The sequence below is a fragment of the Colletotrichum costaricense genome (genome assembly GCF_030867565.1).
Source record: "Colletotrichum costaricense strain IMI 309622 chromosome Unknown Scaffold_32.1, whole genome shotgun sequence".
In the NCBI taxonomy this organism is placed as follows: Eukaryota; Fungi; Ascomycota; class Sordariomycetes; order Glomerellales; family Glomerellaceae; genus Colletotrichum; species Colletotrichum costaricense.
Genome location: NW_026848261.1, coordinates 130,115 through 146,007, shown reverse-complemented (window position 1 = coordinate 146,007; position 15,893 = coordinate 130,115). Strand labels below are relative to the sequence as shown.

The 15,893-nt window shown below is 52.3% G+C and overlaps 5 protein-coding genes across 5 annotated transcripts; all 5 read left to right on the top strand.

Moving 5' to 3' along the window:
• Nucleotides 1-425: 425 nt before the first annotated feature.
• Nucleotides 426-1,919, top strand: CCOS01_16626 (tat pathway signal sequence; the record flags this gene model as incomplete). Its single annotated transcript, XM_060464762.1, has 2 exons — nucleotides 426-943; nucleotides 1,118-1,919. The coding sequence occupies 2 exons, from the start codon at nucleotides 426-428 to the stop codon at nucleotides 1,917-1,919; spliced, it is 1,320 nt and encodes a 439-aa protein (XP_060304650.1).
• Nucleotides 1,920-3,435: 1,516 nt separating this feature from the next.
• CCOS01_16625 (uncharacterized protein) lies at nucleotides 3,436-4,786 on the top strand (the record flags this gene model as incomplete). Its single annotated transcript, XM_060464761.1, has 3 exons — nucleotides 3,436-3,848; nucleotides 3,949-4,030; nucleotides 4,118-4,786. 3 exons carry the CDS (start codon nucleotides 3,436-3,438, stop codon nucleotides 4,784-4,786), a joined length of 1,164 nt encoding a protein of 387 aa, XP_060304649.1.
• A 2,947-nt stretch (nucleotides 4,787-7,733) lies between these two features.
• Nucleotides 7,734-8,594, top strand: CCOS01_16624 (uncharacterized protein; the record flags this gene model as incomplete). The annotated part of the gene is made up of 4 exons (XM_060464760.1): nucleotides 7,734-8,125; nucleotides 8,201-8,254; nucleotides 8,319-8,414; nucleotides 8,468-8,594. 4 exons carry the CDS (start codon nucleotides 7,734-7,736, stop codon nucleotides 8,592-8,594), a joined length of 669 nt encoding a protein of 222 aa, XP_060304648.1.
• A 1,168-nt stretch (nucleotides 8,595-9,762) lies between these two features.
• Nucleotides 9,763-10,608, top strand: CCOS01_16623 (uncharacterized protein; the record flags this gene model as incomplete). The annotated part of the gene is made up of 2 exons (XM_060464759.1): nucleotides 9,763-9,878; nucleotides 10,092-10,608. The coding sequence occupies 2 exons, from the start codon at nucleotides 9,763-9,765 to the stop codon at nucleotides 10,606-10,608; spliced, it is 633 nt and encodes a 210-aa protein (XP_060304647.1).
• Nucleotides 10,609-12,336: 1,728 nt separating this feature from the next.
• CCOS01_16622 (PHD-finger domain-containing protein) lies at nucleotides 12,337-15,051 on the top strand (the record flags this gene model as incomplete). The annotated part of the gene is made up of 2 exons (XM_060464758.1): nucleotides 12,337-14,835; nucleotides 14,905-15,051. The coding sequence occupies 2 exons, from the start codon at nucleotides 12,337-12,339 to the stop codon at nucleotides 15,049-15,051; spliced, it is 2,646 nt and encodes an 881-aa protein (XP_060304646.1).
• Nucleotides 15,052-15,893: the final 842 nt, after the last annotated feature.

The window sequence follows — 15,893 nt, the reverse complement described above, 5'->3', positions numbered from 1 at the left end:
AACACCACCACCACCACCACCACTACACTCACCACATGCTGTCGGCTGGTCCAGCTCGGAGCTACTAGGTACACCCGCCCACAGACACACCCCTGCCGAATTGCTGCTCCTCCCCAAAATAATATTATTTCTCGCCCGGAGGCTTGTCTTCGCGACTCATTTTCTACCTGTCCATCTGCCTACCACCGTCGAACAACAACACACGATACCGCCGCGTCTACGAATCACTTCACTTTCACAATACTCTAGCCAGGGACAAAGTGTTCGACACTCGTTGTCGAACCTGTTTAGCATCGGTAGTTGGCAATGGCCTCTTCAAAGGTATGCCCGGAATCGGGATTCCAACCCATGCCCTGCCCTGCTTAGCTCGCTCCCAACACGCATCTCAACCCAGTCTTGCTGATCACTTCGTCCTCGTTCAGGAAATGCAGCAGACCACAAGGCCATTGAACCAACACCGTCCCTCTCTATCAACTGCTTCCTCTTCCGGCCTTACCACGCGACAATCCCACTCTCGCACCAACTCACATTCCATCCTCAGCGGCGCTCTCAATGCCAACCACCGTGTGACTCGCCGCAAGTCCATGACAAACACCGCCGCGAACGCGGCGGCCATGGCAGCGGCAATCAAGGAAGTGAGCGGCGACAAAGTCACGCCCATTGCCGTCAGCTCCCGTAGGAACACTGCCTCAAAGAGTGCTGCAGCCCGCGCCGCCATCATCGGGAGTCTTCCCTCGCCTCCAGCGAGTCTGCCGACGCACAAATTCCACTTGGATGGAAAGACAGAGATCCACGAGAGCGCCATTGAGGATGACCCAGTCAACGGGTCAGCCGACGAAGGCGATGATAATGCTCAAAAGGCTCGTATTCGTCGCGCCAGCGATGGTCAGCCTCTCGTAAAGGAGGGCAGGAAGTTCAACCGCATCGAGCTCAAGTGCGAGACGTGCGGAAAGGGATACAAGCACAGCAGTTGCCTGACCAAGCATTTGTTCGTTTCCCTTCCCTTTCCCAATTCCCTCATTCCATCCCAAACCTTGTTGCGTGGGTTTCGAGAATTGCATGCTGGGTTCCCAACATCAGAACTAGTCGAGCAGTTTGTTGACTCATTTCTGATCAGGTGGGAACACACTCCCGAATGGTCCCTGACATCCAAGCTGCTTATTTCTAAGCATCAGCAAGTCCAGCTCCTTGAGGCTGCCTCTGTCTTGTTGACCATGAACCACAAGGAAGAGGGTGATGCGGCGACGCCCCCGGATTCCGCCAAGGATTTCCCTAGTGACCAAGAAGAGTCGACTTCCCCCGCTGCTTCTGGATATTCAGACGAGCGACACAGCTCTGCCGACACCACCCCACCTCCACAATTGGAGGGATTTTCGTCGTCGGATCGTTCGTTCGCGAAGCGGTACGGGTCCGGAAGCGGATTCGGTCGTTCATACCAGTCTGCGCCGTCCATGAACCCTCTCGTGACAGGCAGCATGCCCCATGGAACGGGATTTTCTTCACACTTCCGTCAACCCAGCCAGGATCAACGACCGCCGTCGTCAGGGAGAAATGCCACCGGACAAGAAGATCAGGACCTGGCAGCCGCTGTGGAGCTTCTTAGTTGCAGCTTCAACAGCAACAACGGAAGAACAGTGCAGCTTCCAGCAGACGCTCCTCCTGTGCCCCCGCTACCGGCGCAATATCTCGACCAGGCGGCATCCTTCTCGAGTGCTGGGTTCAGCGCAGGTTTCAGTGCGGGGTTCCTCAACAGCTTCCCTAGCAGGCAGCCAGAGAGCTTCACACGAGGCGAGGTCCGCGGCTCCGATGTCAAGATGGAAGACAGCGATAGCGTGATGGACGATGATGACTTTGACCGCCGATCTCGATCTCGAAGCGACGAAGATGACGACGGCGTCTTCGGACGTATGGAGGAATAGCGAAACTCCGTTCCACGATTGATGCCGACGATATCTGAGGAGATGAGTACATAACGAAGAGGGAAAATGAGGGGAGGATGTGTTTCTTTTGTACCACCATATACTAAACCCTGTAAATGAGGTGGTTCTGTCTCCGCCGCCGATCTCTCAGCACCAAGGAGTGGAGGGCCCGGTCTTGCATCATGATCTGGCCCAGCAAGGCAGGTCGATAGGATGGGATCGAGATTGCAACTCCACGAGGTTAAAGTGAGAGACGGAGATGGCGTCGAGCGAATGCCCAAAGCTGTCACGCTGATGGTTCTGACGAGACAAACGAGTGCGATGCCCCCAGATTGGCCGCGACGCTCAGTGTTCGGTATGGAACCAGCATAACGAAATGAAATGAAATAGATAAAAAAGTTCAAAAAAAAAGATCCTGGTTGACATTCGCCGGTGGTGACCTGTGTGACCTCTTGTCTGGATGAATAAGAGAACTCTTGATCGCGACGAGGCACTTGGGCTTGGAGCGTGGCTAATGTTTACCAACGATGATGGCTGAAGTGACGAGGCAAGCTGGATGGTGGTTGGTGTGTTGGAACGCCAGCAGCAACCTTAACCACCCGGAGCTTTGCTCCCGAAAGGCGAAGATTTGCATGTGAGCTCATCAAGCTTTGAAGATCACACAGACAAGACAGACACCAAGCAAAGCAGACGGGGAGGCAAAGGTAAGGTAAGGCCAATTTTTGACAAGAGTACAGATAGCATCCTCCTTCCCAAGGCTTGGAAAGCTTTGGGGGGTGGAGGTTCGCGCATGTATTAAATATCTCTAGAGCGGAAGGGGATGATGGAGAAATTCGATTCGAAAAAAATAAAATGAAAACAAAGAGAGGGAAAGAAGAGGGAAAAAACGATGGAGGAAAAAGTCTGCAATTACGGATCATGGACGGAGCCAGTAGAAAATATCTATCCTTGGGAGCCCGCTCACAGTGGAGTTTTCCCGCTTCGCTGGGCGGGCTGCTGAGGCACGGCGGCGGTTGTTTGGTGGCCGGCGGTGTGGGGAAGGAAGGTAAAGACCGCAGTAGGACTCGAGAGTTGAGAGAAGGAGGACCCGTTGCTGGCTCTTTCCGGTTGTGTTTTGCCCACTATTAGACCACACAGCTTACCTCACCACCTTCCGCGAGTTGCTGTTACCCCAGCGACGTCACCTTTACCCGTCCGGACAGCTTCTTTCTCCACTCGGCATCATAGGTAGGCCACTGTCCACAATCCACAGCAGCTGCCCTGGGCGGAAAAAAACGTACAGGTCTCACTTTTTCTTTCCTCTTTGCCCTCGTTGATCTCATCGTGTCGCAAACCGCACATCGCAAACGGCTGCTGCTGCTCATTTCTCCCACAGCCTCACTACCTTCTTTTTTCTCGCTCTACCCCTCTCTTGCGTCTGCAGCGCGCATCGCCAATCCCGAATTCGAGGTTCTTCGCTACGAACGTGACACGTTGTCTCTTCAATCAATACACGCGCAAGCACAGTATACCCAAGATGCCCACGTTAAGACGCAGAAGAGAGGCATCGCGCCCCGTCGAGGAGCCCGAGGTCGACGAAACGACGTCCAACGCGATCGAACCCATCGCAAGCCACCTCGAGAGGCTCGATACCGCGCCTGACGGCACAATCGAAGCTCTAGCTGTTGTCAACGACGCGACAGAGGTAGCGGAAGCAAAAGAGACAGAGGCACTCCAAATTAGCAAGAGAGATCGCGATCACCAGCACCCGCGGAAGCAGCGATCGCACCTCCCGAAAGCGCTGCAGTTCCCGCTTGTTACGGTGTTGAGCTTCAGCATCTCAAGTCTGTGCTACAGCTTTCTCAGCGAGTGGAGCCGTGGAGAGCTGGCCGGGATCTCAAAGAGCTTGGACACCTGGGGCGAGGTTGCAACTTTGGCTGGATGGCGCATGTGAGTCACCTTGGGAATCACAGAGATGATGTTTCTGGGAGGATCGCTCGAGGACCGGGCAGGAAAAGGTATCTTTGCTGACAATCGCGATCTCGTGTAGATTCGAGCTTGCCCTTGGCTGGTTCGGCAACTTTGATAGCTACGATCTCGCTGCGCTCAACCTGCTCGCGCATGGTCCGCCGGTACGTTGTGCTCCGACGAGGAATGATGATGACGCCAGGCTTGGGACAGTCAACTGCAGCTTTTGCTAACATGCATTTTGCGTCTAGGTTTACCTTATCGCTACCTTCTACAACATCAGCACCGCCACCGCCATCTCGGCTCTGGGCATTGAGATGCTGTCTACCTTCCTGCCCTTCCAACTTCTGAGGCCTTTGTCGGGCGCGCATGCCGGCGCTAAGAATGTCGCCAACCGCGAGATTCTCACCGACATCCCGATCCAGATCTACACCACTATCCTGTCGGCAGCCATTTACAGCCTCACCCTGTTTACTGCTTACAAGACCTACCTGCCCACCACCCTCGTGGTCTACTTCCAGGGGCTGCCGAGCCTTGCGCCCGCCTACACCACCAACTTCCTGGCTACGTTGCCCGTGACAGTTGCGTTTGGCGCTGCAGCAAAGTCCTTCATCTTCACGCCCTTTGTCGCGACTGGCGAGACTTCCGAGGACGAGAAGCTGGCCGAATTCGACCCTGCGACGGCCACGCTTGGCGAGACTCTGGCGTGGAACATTTGGGGCTACACGACGCGGGCGAAGGTTGTCATCCTGCGAACCGCGGTCGCCATGATCGTCACGGGTGTCAACACCTACCTGCAGACTTTCATGACCGTCAACGGCGTCGAGTCGTATGGTGCGACTGCTTACTCCGGCGCCTGGGTAGCCGCGGCATTCTTCACCGGTATCGGTCTTGCATTCGTCGGTGGTGGAGACTCATGAGCGGGGATTGGGGGATGTGTACCTTGCTTTGCCTCGTGACCAAGGCAAATTCTACCTTGGCGAGGCGGACAGCGGATGCTGACTGTCTAAGAAGAGGAGTTTTGGGGCTTTTCGAGGCCAAGGGTGGTCTCTTTCTTTTTTGTGTTGCTATTCGGGAAACTTTGCGCAGCTTTGGAAAGGAAGGGGAGTTGCTTGCTTGGAGGGGCGATGATGCACATCAAAAGGTTGTTGCTGAAGCTGCCTTGCCCAGTGATCCATCCAAGTCGATGTATACCAATCTTATCTTGCGTCGTCTCTTTTCTTTGTCTATGTCTCGAGTAGTGTATACATCGTTTTTGGTCTTCCTGTTCTCCGTGCGTCTTATCTGTCTGGCAGCTTCGAATTCGCCCGTGATACTGAAGTTACCCGGGCCGAGACCTTTGTCAAGACAACATACTCAAGCCAATATCGCAGGGAGAGAATCAGTGACGTGATGATTTTCGCGATTGTTCACTTTTGCCTAAATATGGCATGCATACGTTCTACACTCGTGACCCCTTATGGAGTACACAACACACCTCTAACCAGGACGAGCTTAGCCTGACGGCTGATTGAAAGAAGGTAAACTTGTTTATTACTTGATACTTTATTACTCAAATACGCTTCCAAACTTCGCCAGCATCGATTCCGCTTCGTTGCTTAGTGTGTTTATTGTCGTGTTGCTCTCATAGGGTTCACATTCGCTATCCGAATCGGTGGGCGAGTCGTCAGACGTAATCGTCCGGTTTCGGATTTGTGCGATGATGAACGGAATCTAGCCGGCAGAAATCACCACCTAGAATAAATGTTAGTAACATATTTAGAACAAGATAAGAAGTAGTTACCTTCGTGACAGGACTGATCTACATGCCCAAACGCTTCCAGATGCTCGGGGTTGACAAATCCACCACGGTGTCCAATTTCGTAATGACCGTATCAAGCTTTTTAGTGATTTCATTGTTGCGTTGTGTCATGATCCTCATTGTTTGATCCCAGTACTTTTGGTTGTCGGTGCTTGTTTGGATTAGCGTTGTAATCATGTTCCGATTGCTAGTACGAAATGACTTGACGAGTGTTTCTAGTATAGTCGCTTGGTTTTGTAATGCTATAAGCACGCGTTTCAGTGACTGGTCGTTCATCTTTTGCTTGTTCGTAATTTGATTGATATATGCTCTGCTCAGTTTGTATCTTTGATTGCGCGCTATAGTCGACGAGAATTGTCGGAGGGGGGGGGCTGCCATCTTGATGACTGGTGCCCATAAACGGCGTACCTTCAATCGAATTTGTTAGCTATCATAGCAAGATAATATCATGATACAAACATACCACGATTGAGGTCATGATTTAATTAGAACGAGTGCAAAACTCTACAACGAGTGTCAGTTATGGATTATTAGATGGATTGTTGAAGAACATGTGCAGTTGGGAAAAGAGGAAATACGTGAAAAGCGAAGTACCGGAGATACATCCTGCTTGGTATCCGACGTTCAACGCAATGACTACTACCTTGGGAGCTACCCCAACCTTGCAGCTGCCCGCATAGTTTCCCTTGCATGTACACATACGGCTCAAAACGTGTGGAGACACCACCGCAGCTTCCTTTGTCAGACAAACAATACGCAAGCCTCGAGCAGAGAGCGGCGCAAGAGGTAGGTACCTGGATAGGCATGGAGTATTCCCAAGGCAGTTTTCGGTCACTTTGGCTTTTTGCTTTTTCTTATCGGAGACGAGGAGAGAGGAATGGGCAAACGGTACGGGATTCAAATGAGACATGGGACATTGAGGTCTTTTTACCTGTTTTTTCTTTGTCCTTTCTCGGCTACCTTGCGAAGCCAATCGCTTGCTCGCCTGCGGCAAATTGTATCTGCACGTAATATGGATTTTGTACATGCCATTGAGGCTGCTGCTGCCACTGCTGCACGCCGCGCCTAGGTGAGGTAGATCAGGGCTTGCGGTCGGATTTGCTTTGCGGACGCAGGGCGGCAGGGCGGCAGGGCGGCAGGCAGGTCAGATCTTTTTCGTTGCGCGTAGGGGACATTCCATGTACCGTAGCATTGCGGCTGGAGCTGGAAGCTGGATGCTGGCCAGCTGGGGCAAACAGGCAATGAATCATCAACATTGTGTGTGCTGAGACGGCTGGGCAATGGACGGGGTTTAGGCTGCCGCGCCAGGAAGACGACGTCAAAAGACATTTGGGAAATATTGCACCTACCTACCTGACTACTATGCCGTGCGCAGTTGAACGCGGCTGTTCGGGTCATGGGTGTGGGGGGGGGGGGGGTGGAAACTCCGGGACTGGGGATTTACCAGGAAAACGACGATCAGTAAATCAGCTCTTGGGATTATATCACTTTTTGAGCAGGGGGTAGGTGGGAGGCACGGAAGATGGAGTTTGCCGATGTAGGGCGAAAAGGAGGGGAGACTGGGTGTTCAGGCACACACGCGGGGGAACATCTTCGTAGACAGACTCGTATCGCCCGCAATTCTTCATCTTTGAGTGACGGTGGTGGACCGGGGGGCAGGAACTCATACTTGCAGTTTTCTTTCAGCTTGTTCCGGTCGGACTCTTGATTGGGAAAGTAATGTTTCGATTTTTGTTCATGGAGCGAGCGGCTGAGGCTGGTCTCGTTTCTTTGCTTGTCTCCGGTGGGCAATTCTGCCCAGCGTGTCGGGCGGACGAAGCATGGCGGTGGTTGATCCAGTCGAAGAGGTCAGGCAGGTACGGAGAAGTTGGGGCAGCTTTCTTGCTGTTCTGGAGATATATGATCTTCAACAGACCGCCCATTTTTCTCGGGAGTATATATGGCTTTTGGTTTGGTTAGTGCCGAGCTTGAGAGTTATTTTCACATATCCCCCTCAGTGGAGACCATTCACAGTCATATTTTTGGGCTTTTTAGAGTCCCTTTTCACTGAGATATAAGACGGACCAATGGCTCCCAAGTCCAAGCAGTCGTCGAGGAAGGGCAAGGAATCCGCCGCTGCTGTTACTACAGCCGCTCAATACGAATACTACGACGAGGTTTCTCCCGCTGGCACGACGGGGAGTTACTATGCCTCCTCGTCGACCACGGCTACGACCGGACCTAGTCCTCTGACGGAGTATGACGAGACGCCCGGTGCGGCGGCGGCAGCGGGGACGACCACGGCTGTCGTCCAGTCCAAGTCGATCCGGAGCGAGGGCGAGATTGTGTTACAGGGCCCGCTCGAGGTCGCTGGTTCTGTGAAAGCTGGGGGCAACATCACGCTGAATGGGAACTTTGATGTGAGGGATAAGGTTGAGGCGTATGGGGCGGTCGATGTAAATGGGAATTTGGTCTGCGAGTGAGTACTCATATCCTTCTTGGAGAATGAACCTACACAGACAGGGGCCGTATGCTGATATCATGACGTGAATAGTGGGAAGATGAAAGCGTATGGCAACATTTCAGTGGTGGGGTACATGTCTATCGGGTAAGTTTGTGTTTAATATGCCGCAGTAATCGAGAGAAGACGGCGCTGATGTATGTTATGGCAGTGATAAGGTCAAAGGCTTTGGGAAGTTGAGGGTCATGGGGACGTGTGAGGTTAATGACCTCGAGATATATGGGAACACCACGATACATGGGTTCTTGTAAGTTGATACACCTTGCTCCGAGAGGCGTAGGTTCTGACCTTGCGTTGTAGGAAATGCAAGAAAATGATCTTGTATGGGTCCCTCACAATCGTGGGTCCAAATTCGGGCTACCACGTTGAAGAAGAAGAGAAGATTTGGGGAGCGATTATAAGTCGCGAGGAAGATACGAGTTGGTGAGGCTGTGTTACTTGACGCACTTACAGAAAGGGATGCAATGAGGTCAGCCTGAAAGCTGATTGAGAGGTCTCAGATGCCTCGAAACGGTGGTACGGGCGTCAGGGTGTAAGCTTGTCGTTGGGCGTTTTATGAGACGGCGTTTGGTGTTGGCGTTAACTTGGAATGGCGGCATTGGTGGGAAACACAGCTTGGGAGGCATTTTTTCTTATTATAGAAATGCAAATCCGGATTGGATTTTTAACGATTAAACTTTCCTGCTCGTGCTTGCGCGCCAATGAAGACACCGGGCTTCCTCTTGACCGTTATTAAACCCTATTTTGACCTGGGGATGGGGTAGTATCACAGCGAGTGGGTGACAGAATGATTTTCTGTTTGACTTGTCTAGATCTCTACGACTCTAATTAGTATCATCGGTATGACTGTTTCTTTTCTCTTTTCTCTTACACTTATTCTATAGATAGTACACATTTAGAAATGTATGAAGGTATAGTGAAGTGGTGATAAGGCCAGAGACGATAGAACATACTTTAGCTTGTTAGTGCACTGGCGGGCACGCCATTTTACTAGGTACCCATTTACATGGCAACAATGAGACCATAACCCCACTAACGAACCACCCAGGCACTCCACTGAAACCTTCCCAGCCGAACTTAGGTTCTAGCCGGAACCTGAACATCATCTAATACCCGGGGCGTTTAGCTCAGTGGTAGAGCGCCCGCTTTGCATCCCTTCAGCGTCTGCGGGAGGCCCAGGGTTCAATCCCCTGATCGTCCACAGTAATTCGGGAGATCGCGCCCGCGATCATCTTCTTTTGCTATTTCCACAACGTGTTAAACAAATACACTCTAATGCTACTTTCAAGGGTTCACGTCGTTGGCTTATTTTTATTTTTTCTTTCTTTTTTTTGCACTGTTTTGTTGTGGTTTGTTTGTTTTACTTACATGGTTTCTCGCAGTTTCTCCTGCTGATTAATAGCGTGGGGTAAGAGAGCGGCAGTAAGACGGTAACCCCTTCGAGCTTGGGCTTGTAACGCACTCACTCGTCACATAAGTAATTACATCCTCAATGATAGCAGGAGTAATTTGAAACTGCATCTTATTTGCTCAACTCGACAACAATCACAAAGAAGGAGGCAAGCAAGCACTTCGAGAAGCCGCCCAAAGGCGAAATGGACGAGGAGAAGGAGTGTGAAGAGTACATGCGAATGGTTAAGGCAAATGAGAGGAACGGTACCGCGTCGTACGAGGACAAACTGGTCGCGTCTCATTGCGTCCAGCAGAATAAGTTTCGATTTGGGCTCAGCTCAGCTTTAAGGCATGTGTTGATGTCCATGCGATTCATCAACCGTTCCGGTCTACCGGCAAGGGCATTTCAAATATGTGCCGTAGCATATTAGACGGGGTTCGAAGGTTTCAAGGTACGTAGTACACTCGCTCGAAATCTTTCCGTTTCCCCGATTCTGAACCATCTATCACAGGCGCTTCTTTTCCAACATAGAGATCTTGAGTGTTCGGCAACATCGGACCTCGATGATATGAACACTGCACACTCAGCATTCAATATTCTCAACCAGATAGTCATACATCTCAAGCATCAAAGCCGTGAGCATGAAGCATACACCAACGGCTTGAAGAAGACTTTACAATGGAGATACTCTGGAGATGAAGACAATCGGTCGGGTCAGGTCGATATCGATCTTGTAGGCTACAGCCAACGTCTACAACTCAACTCCGTGGACGAGGCCATAACTGTGATGGTACCTCTGGTTATGACTTGCCCGGTCTTCTTGTCGGACTTCGCCAGCTTCCGACACGTCATGGCTCTGACAGGCTTCATCCAAGATGACGTCCAGCCGCTCGCGGAAGGCAAGTTCGGGGCCTTCTTCCGCATGTACACCAGTGACTTCGCCAGTATGAAGAGGCCGGACGTTCTGCATCTTTCCGACGCTCTGGACCGTGGATTTTTCTCGCGGTCCGGGTTAGGGCTGCGCTCACGCCCTCCGCCGAGAGAATAACATGATGCAACGCATCGACTTAATGAGCCTGAGAAGCTGACAGAGTATATGGATGAGTGGGTTGTCGATGAAACGTGCGTAACGGTGCCATGCCCAGGATACGTCTGGGGCGTAATTTTTACAGCCGTATTTTTTGCAGCAGGCGGCTTGGGCATTGGATTCAGTGTCGGCCAACGGATCAATGGTGTTGATCCCTCGAACCTGGCGACCTACCTTTGGGTCGTTGCTGCTTTATTGTCTTGGTCGGAAAGAGCATGAAGGTAAAGGAATGGGCATGGAACGACTTTCTCCGGAGGCGGGTTCGCTGCTGCTCAGTATCTGAACTACAGTCGGTGACTAGGATAGACGGGCAGCTCATAATCGCTAAACTCTTGCATGATGAACGACGGGGCAGTGTACTGAACATCAGGGCCCCCTACAACGCAGCTTTCCTCAGAAGGTCTACCGAAGGGTTTTCGATCGATAGGCCTATCAGCTCGTCAACGCTCTTAATTAGCGGGTTGACAATGTTGAAGGTCGTCACGGCCAAATGGCACGCTTTGGTATGCCTCGACTTTCGAAGGGGGACAGATTTGAGAGTGACCGCCCACACCCCAGATCCCCGAAAAGAACATCTGATCTGTGAGCAAATCGATAGACTGCAGCCCGGAGCTGGTGTGACAGCAGATGGCGCACAATCTCAGACTAAGTACGCCTTTTCAAGGTCCAGAGAGCTGACATGGAAAAGGGTACAGGGAATTTACCCACAGATGGAAGCTAGGTTCGTATGAAGGCGGTTTGTTCTGATGCCAGCTGACATAGGCTTGCTTTCCCTTGAATAAAACAGATTCTTTGAGTTGGACATGATAGAAACAGATCTGATATAATATGCTCCGCATCCATATCTCAAGCAGTTCTTAGCGGTTCATCATCATAGTTGATATGGCGATCAAGGCCAGCGCCATTTCTCCGAAGCGGAAATTCCGCCTCTTCAGGGAAGAGTACATAATGGGAAGTAGCATCGGAACGGCAAAAGAGAGTTCATAAGTACGATAGATACCTAGACAATGGTAGTCGTGAGAGGCGTTACATGTGTTGGACTCGTCCTACTGAGTGCCAGCCATGCCGAATGCCTTGTCAGGCCGAAGAGGTGCGAACATGTGGTATCCTATCAACAATAGATTGGTATCAATTTATATATCTGTAGGTGCTTTCGTGAAAGTCACAATAAATTATAAAATATCCCCGACCTGTCTTCCTTATATTCACTAATGAATAGTTCCGAAACAAAGTCGAAGTTCAAGAAAGACTGGACACGGATGTACTGATGCTTTCGAAGGTACCACGGAATAGAATAAATTACGCAAAGCAAAGGTACGTACCCAAGGGTTCTCCGTGAATTCGGAAGTTGAATAATCCGCGGCAGACATGCCCCGGCCGTGCACGGACTTGAAGAGTACCAATTGGCCAGCGCATCTGTCAGTGGACGTTGGAAGCCCCGCCGGCCCCATCGCAGCTGCCCCAAGGTCCCTAGCGGCAGGGAGCTCACAGAGCTAAACCGAACATCACATCAGGTCGCGACTCCCCTTGCATACGCGACCCGCAACCTCATCACAAGCATGCGCAACTGTACTTCGCAACACGCCCAACAGCCACCATCGATTCTCCGGTGTCAAATGCATCCAAAGTGATTGATGCGCCGCTTTTCAGGCTGACGGAATATACTCTCATTGCACCCCTTCCGACGAAATGGCCTCTACCGAGGAGGGCGCAGACGCCATGGACATTGAGGTGTCGCCCAAAAACAGGACCTCGGTCGAACACGATATACACCAGTCGCTCGGTTCCATCAGCAACTCCGTCGAGTCACTCGAGATGCGCGCCGATCCAGACGCGCAAGCTACAGTCACCGACTTCCTCGACTTTACCGAATACCTTCCTTCCGATATGACGCGATCACTAACTCTGATCGGCAAGCTCGACCAAACATACACCGAAGCGTCAATCAACGTCCACAACCTCACCTCGACCTGGGGAAAGCTACCCAGCATTCCCGCTGAGGAGCGTCCGTCTCCCGTACAGTTGCGTGCAGACATTTCCGACAGCCTGAACCATGCAGTCAGCTCCCGGGTTTACGCGCATGCTGAGGCAGTTCGCATGTCTGAGAACGTCAACCGCCACTATAATCGCGCAAACACCATACTGGCCAAGTTGAAGAACCTGCTGGAAAACTATCCGGCAGAGGAACAAAAGAGCCCCGTGGCGACCTCCAAATCTCAGCTTGTCAGAGCGCCACGGGTGATGCGAAATGGAGATGGCGAGAAGGTGCGCAGACCACGGATACCCAGGATTACTGTGCCCGGCGAAGTACTACCGCCATACGACCAGTTTGTGGCGTACTCGGACGACAGTGATGAGAGCTCTGAAGAGGAAGATGATGATTCTTTGGGACGGACGCCAGCTCGCACAACACCAGCACCGCGCATCAAAGTTGTCAAGACCCCCAAGGCGAGGCCACCAAAGACCCCAAAGGCTGCGTCCTCGGCGCGGCCTCCCAAATCTGCTGCGGGCCTGGCTTCTGCGGCAACTCCTGCTGTTGTGCTGCAACCTCCGCCAGAGAACGCCGTGATAGGAAGTGCGGATGCCCCCTGGTTGCAACTGACGCCATGGGAACTTGCGAGGCTTAGAAAGCGGATGAAGAAGAATGCAACATGGAGTCCTAGTGATACCATGATTTTGCGAGAACTCAAGACGCTCGGCCGTGGCATTGATGCCTACAAGGAGGCAAAAAAGAAGGCCGAGGACGAGGGCAGAGTTTTTGACCAGGTGCCTGCGGCTCTGGCCCCTGATGCTGAAGCTGGTAACAAACCAATTCCGGAAGGTGCCATTAGTGCCGCTGCGCTTGCGTCTGATGATATTCAGCTGAGCAATCGAGGCATGAAGCTCAACGAGGCCAAGAAGCTTAAGCGAGAGTCACTGGCTAAACAGGCTGCAGAAGAGGCGGAAGAATCAGCTAGACAGTTTAGGGAAGCTGCAAGACTTTTGATGTCTCATGAAGCATCGTCATCATCGGCCGCGAACAACACAAACACCACCCCCACCACCAACAACAACAATACTACCACGCCCTCAACGGCAAATAATACTACAACCAACACAACTGCAGACCAGCCGAAAGGCGCAAGCAAAGCGAAGACTCCAGCGAAGCCAAAACCCAACGGCAACAAGCGGAAGAGAGATTCTATCCCAGAGGCTGAGGCCGAGAAGCCTGAGCAACCGCCAGTTGAGACACCAGCGCCTCGTCCCGCTCCAAAGCGCACCAAGACGGAGACTCCAGTGCCGCTTCCTCATCTAAGAGCCAGTCTCGCTGCGCAACCTCTGACAGAGTCTACTATACCACCTCCTGTTCTTACACCAGGCGGTACTGCGGTTACTCCCAAGATGACAACCCCAGTGCCGATTCCTGTTCCCGGACAAGATGGCTCGACGACCACAGGCACTGGCCCTGCGGCTGCGAAGCCAGCGAACACATCCGCGCCGGCCTCTTCGCCGACTGGTTCGGTTGGGCCCCCGGCGTCAGTCGCAAGCACTGCCCCGGCAAGTATACTGACCAAGCTACCCGCGGAGACGCCAATACCGCCACCCATCTTGTCCCCCAAGAAGTCCACCACGCCCATTCTTCCTCCGGTGCGTGACTCTGCAGCTCGAAGGGAAACAAGGGGCGAGATGGCAAAGAAGAATCAGCAGCAACTCGACAACCCCACACCAGTGCCGGCGCCACAGGTTCCGCAGGCACAGCGCTCGTCATCTGCAGCGCCTTCGATCAAACAATCAAGCTCGCGTGCGGCGACACCAGGCACCACACCGGTGCCCGACGGCCAAGGGAGACGTCCCAGCTCGCGAGGAAAAGCTATGAGTCAAGAGCCACAGTCTTCGCTAGCAACTGACAGACCCCGTCGCGCTAGTACCGCGCGGAATACGCCAGCTCCCGAGCAGCGACAGCAGAGCAAGAGGACTAGAAAGCCTGTGCCTGGTATCGTCAGCAAGACCAACGCTGGAGGCAGCAGTGCCGTGGGTAAGCGAAAAGCGGCTCCCAAGAAGAAACGCGCTCAGAAAAAGGAAAAGGGCCAGCCGATCGAGATCGAGTTGGAAGAAGACGACGAGGGTAACCCAATCGACCCGAAAGAGCCACGGTATTGCGACTGCAACAGAGTCAGCTTTGGCGAAATGATTGCGTGCGACAATGAAGTAAGTGTTTTTTCGTGTAGCTCGAGGTCTAGGATCACGCTGACAATTGTTCTTTTTTGCGTTCAAAAGAATTGCGATAAGGAATGGTTCCATCTAGAGTGCATGGGTATGACCCATATTCCTGCGCGGACGACAAAGTGGTACTGCCCCGATTGTCGCCTTCGTCTGAACATTGGGGAGAAGGGCGAGATTAATGCTAGGGGAGTCAAGGCTTGAGATGAGGTCCTAGATGCGAGGTACGGCGTTGAATCGAAGGGAGATCACTCAAGCGGCGTTTTTGAGGGTATCTTTTAGGAGCGAGGAGTGAAGGTTGCCAGGGCTCATGATAGGCAAAGAGCCACTGCTGTACATTATTAGTCGTGTGTATCAACAGTATATGAAAGCTGCACCACGGTGTGGCTGTTACGGCGTCTGCGATTCTTCCAGTGTCGCGTAGTTGACGGTTGCGAGGGAATGTGTGTGGTTGATGCGAATGTACCGACTGCTTTACATATTGTCCTAAATAGGTAAGCACCTAGGCTTCTAGTGCCATGATCGGGCGACGGGGTGGGTTACACGGGACCGTTCGGCACATGCGGGGCCGGCGACTGCTCTGTGTCCGGCTTGAGAACCCTTACTCGATGCGACGAGTGGCCGGTGGTTAGCGTGGCCAGTGCATGAAATCGAATTCTGAAATTCCAAAGACATTGCCGCCGGCAGCGCCTTAATCGCGCACAATTCTGGCTAGGCTCTGATTTGTCGGTGAGGCCTCGATTCGCCCCGAATTCTGCTCAGAACTATCGGATTGTTGCTTGTTGGCGAGATATCAGGGGTTGAGGTATTGAAAGACTGGAAAGTCGAGGTGGTTGATGGTGGTCAGTGCGCACGCGCCTTCCTGGGGTGATGTTGGTGATGTGTATCTGAAGCACCCCCGTGCCTACCTACCTTTTCCAGAATGTTTGCTTTTTTGTTTTCCATCTCTTTCTCTCTTGGTCCATTTCATCTCAACACCTCTGCGAGTCATCCGAATGCTTCATTCATCCCACAAGTCAAGTCATTCTCTGGTGATCCCTGAATGC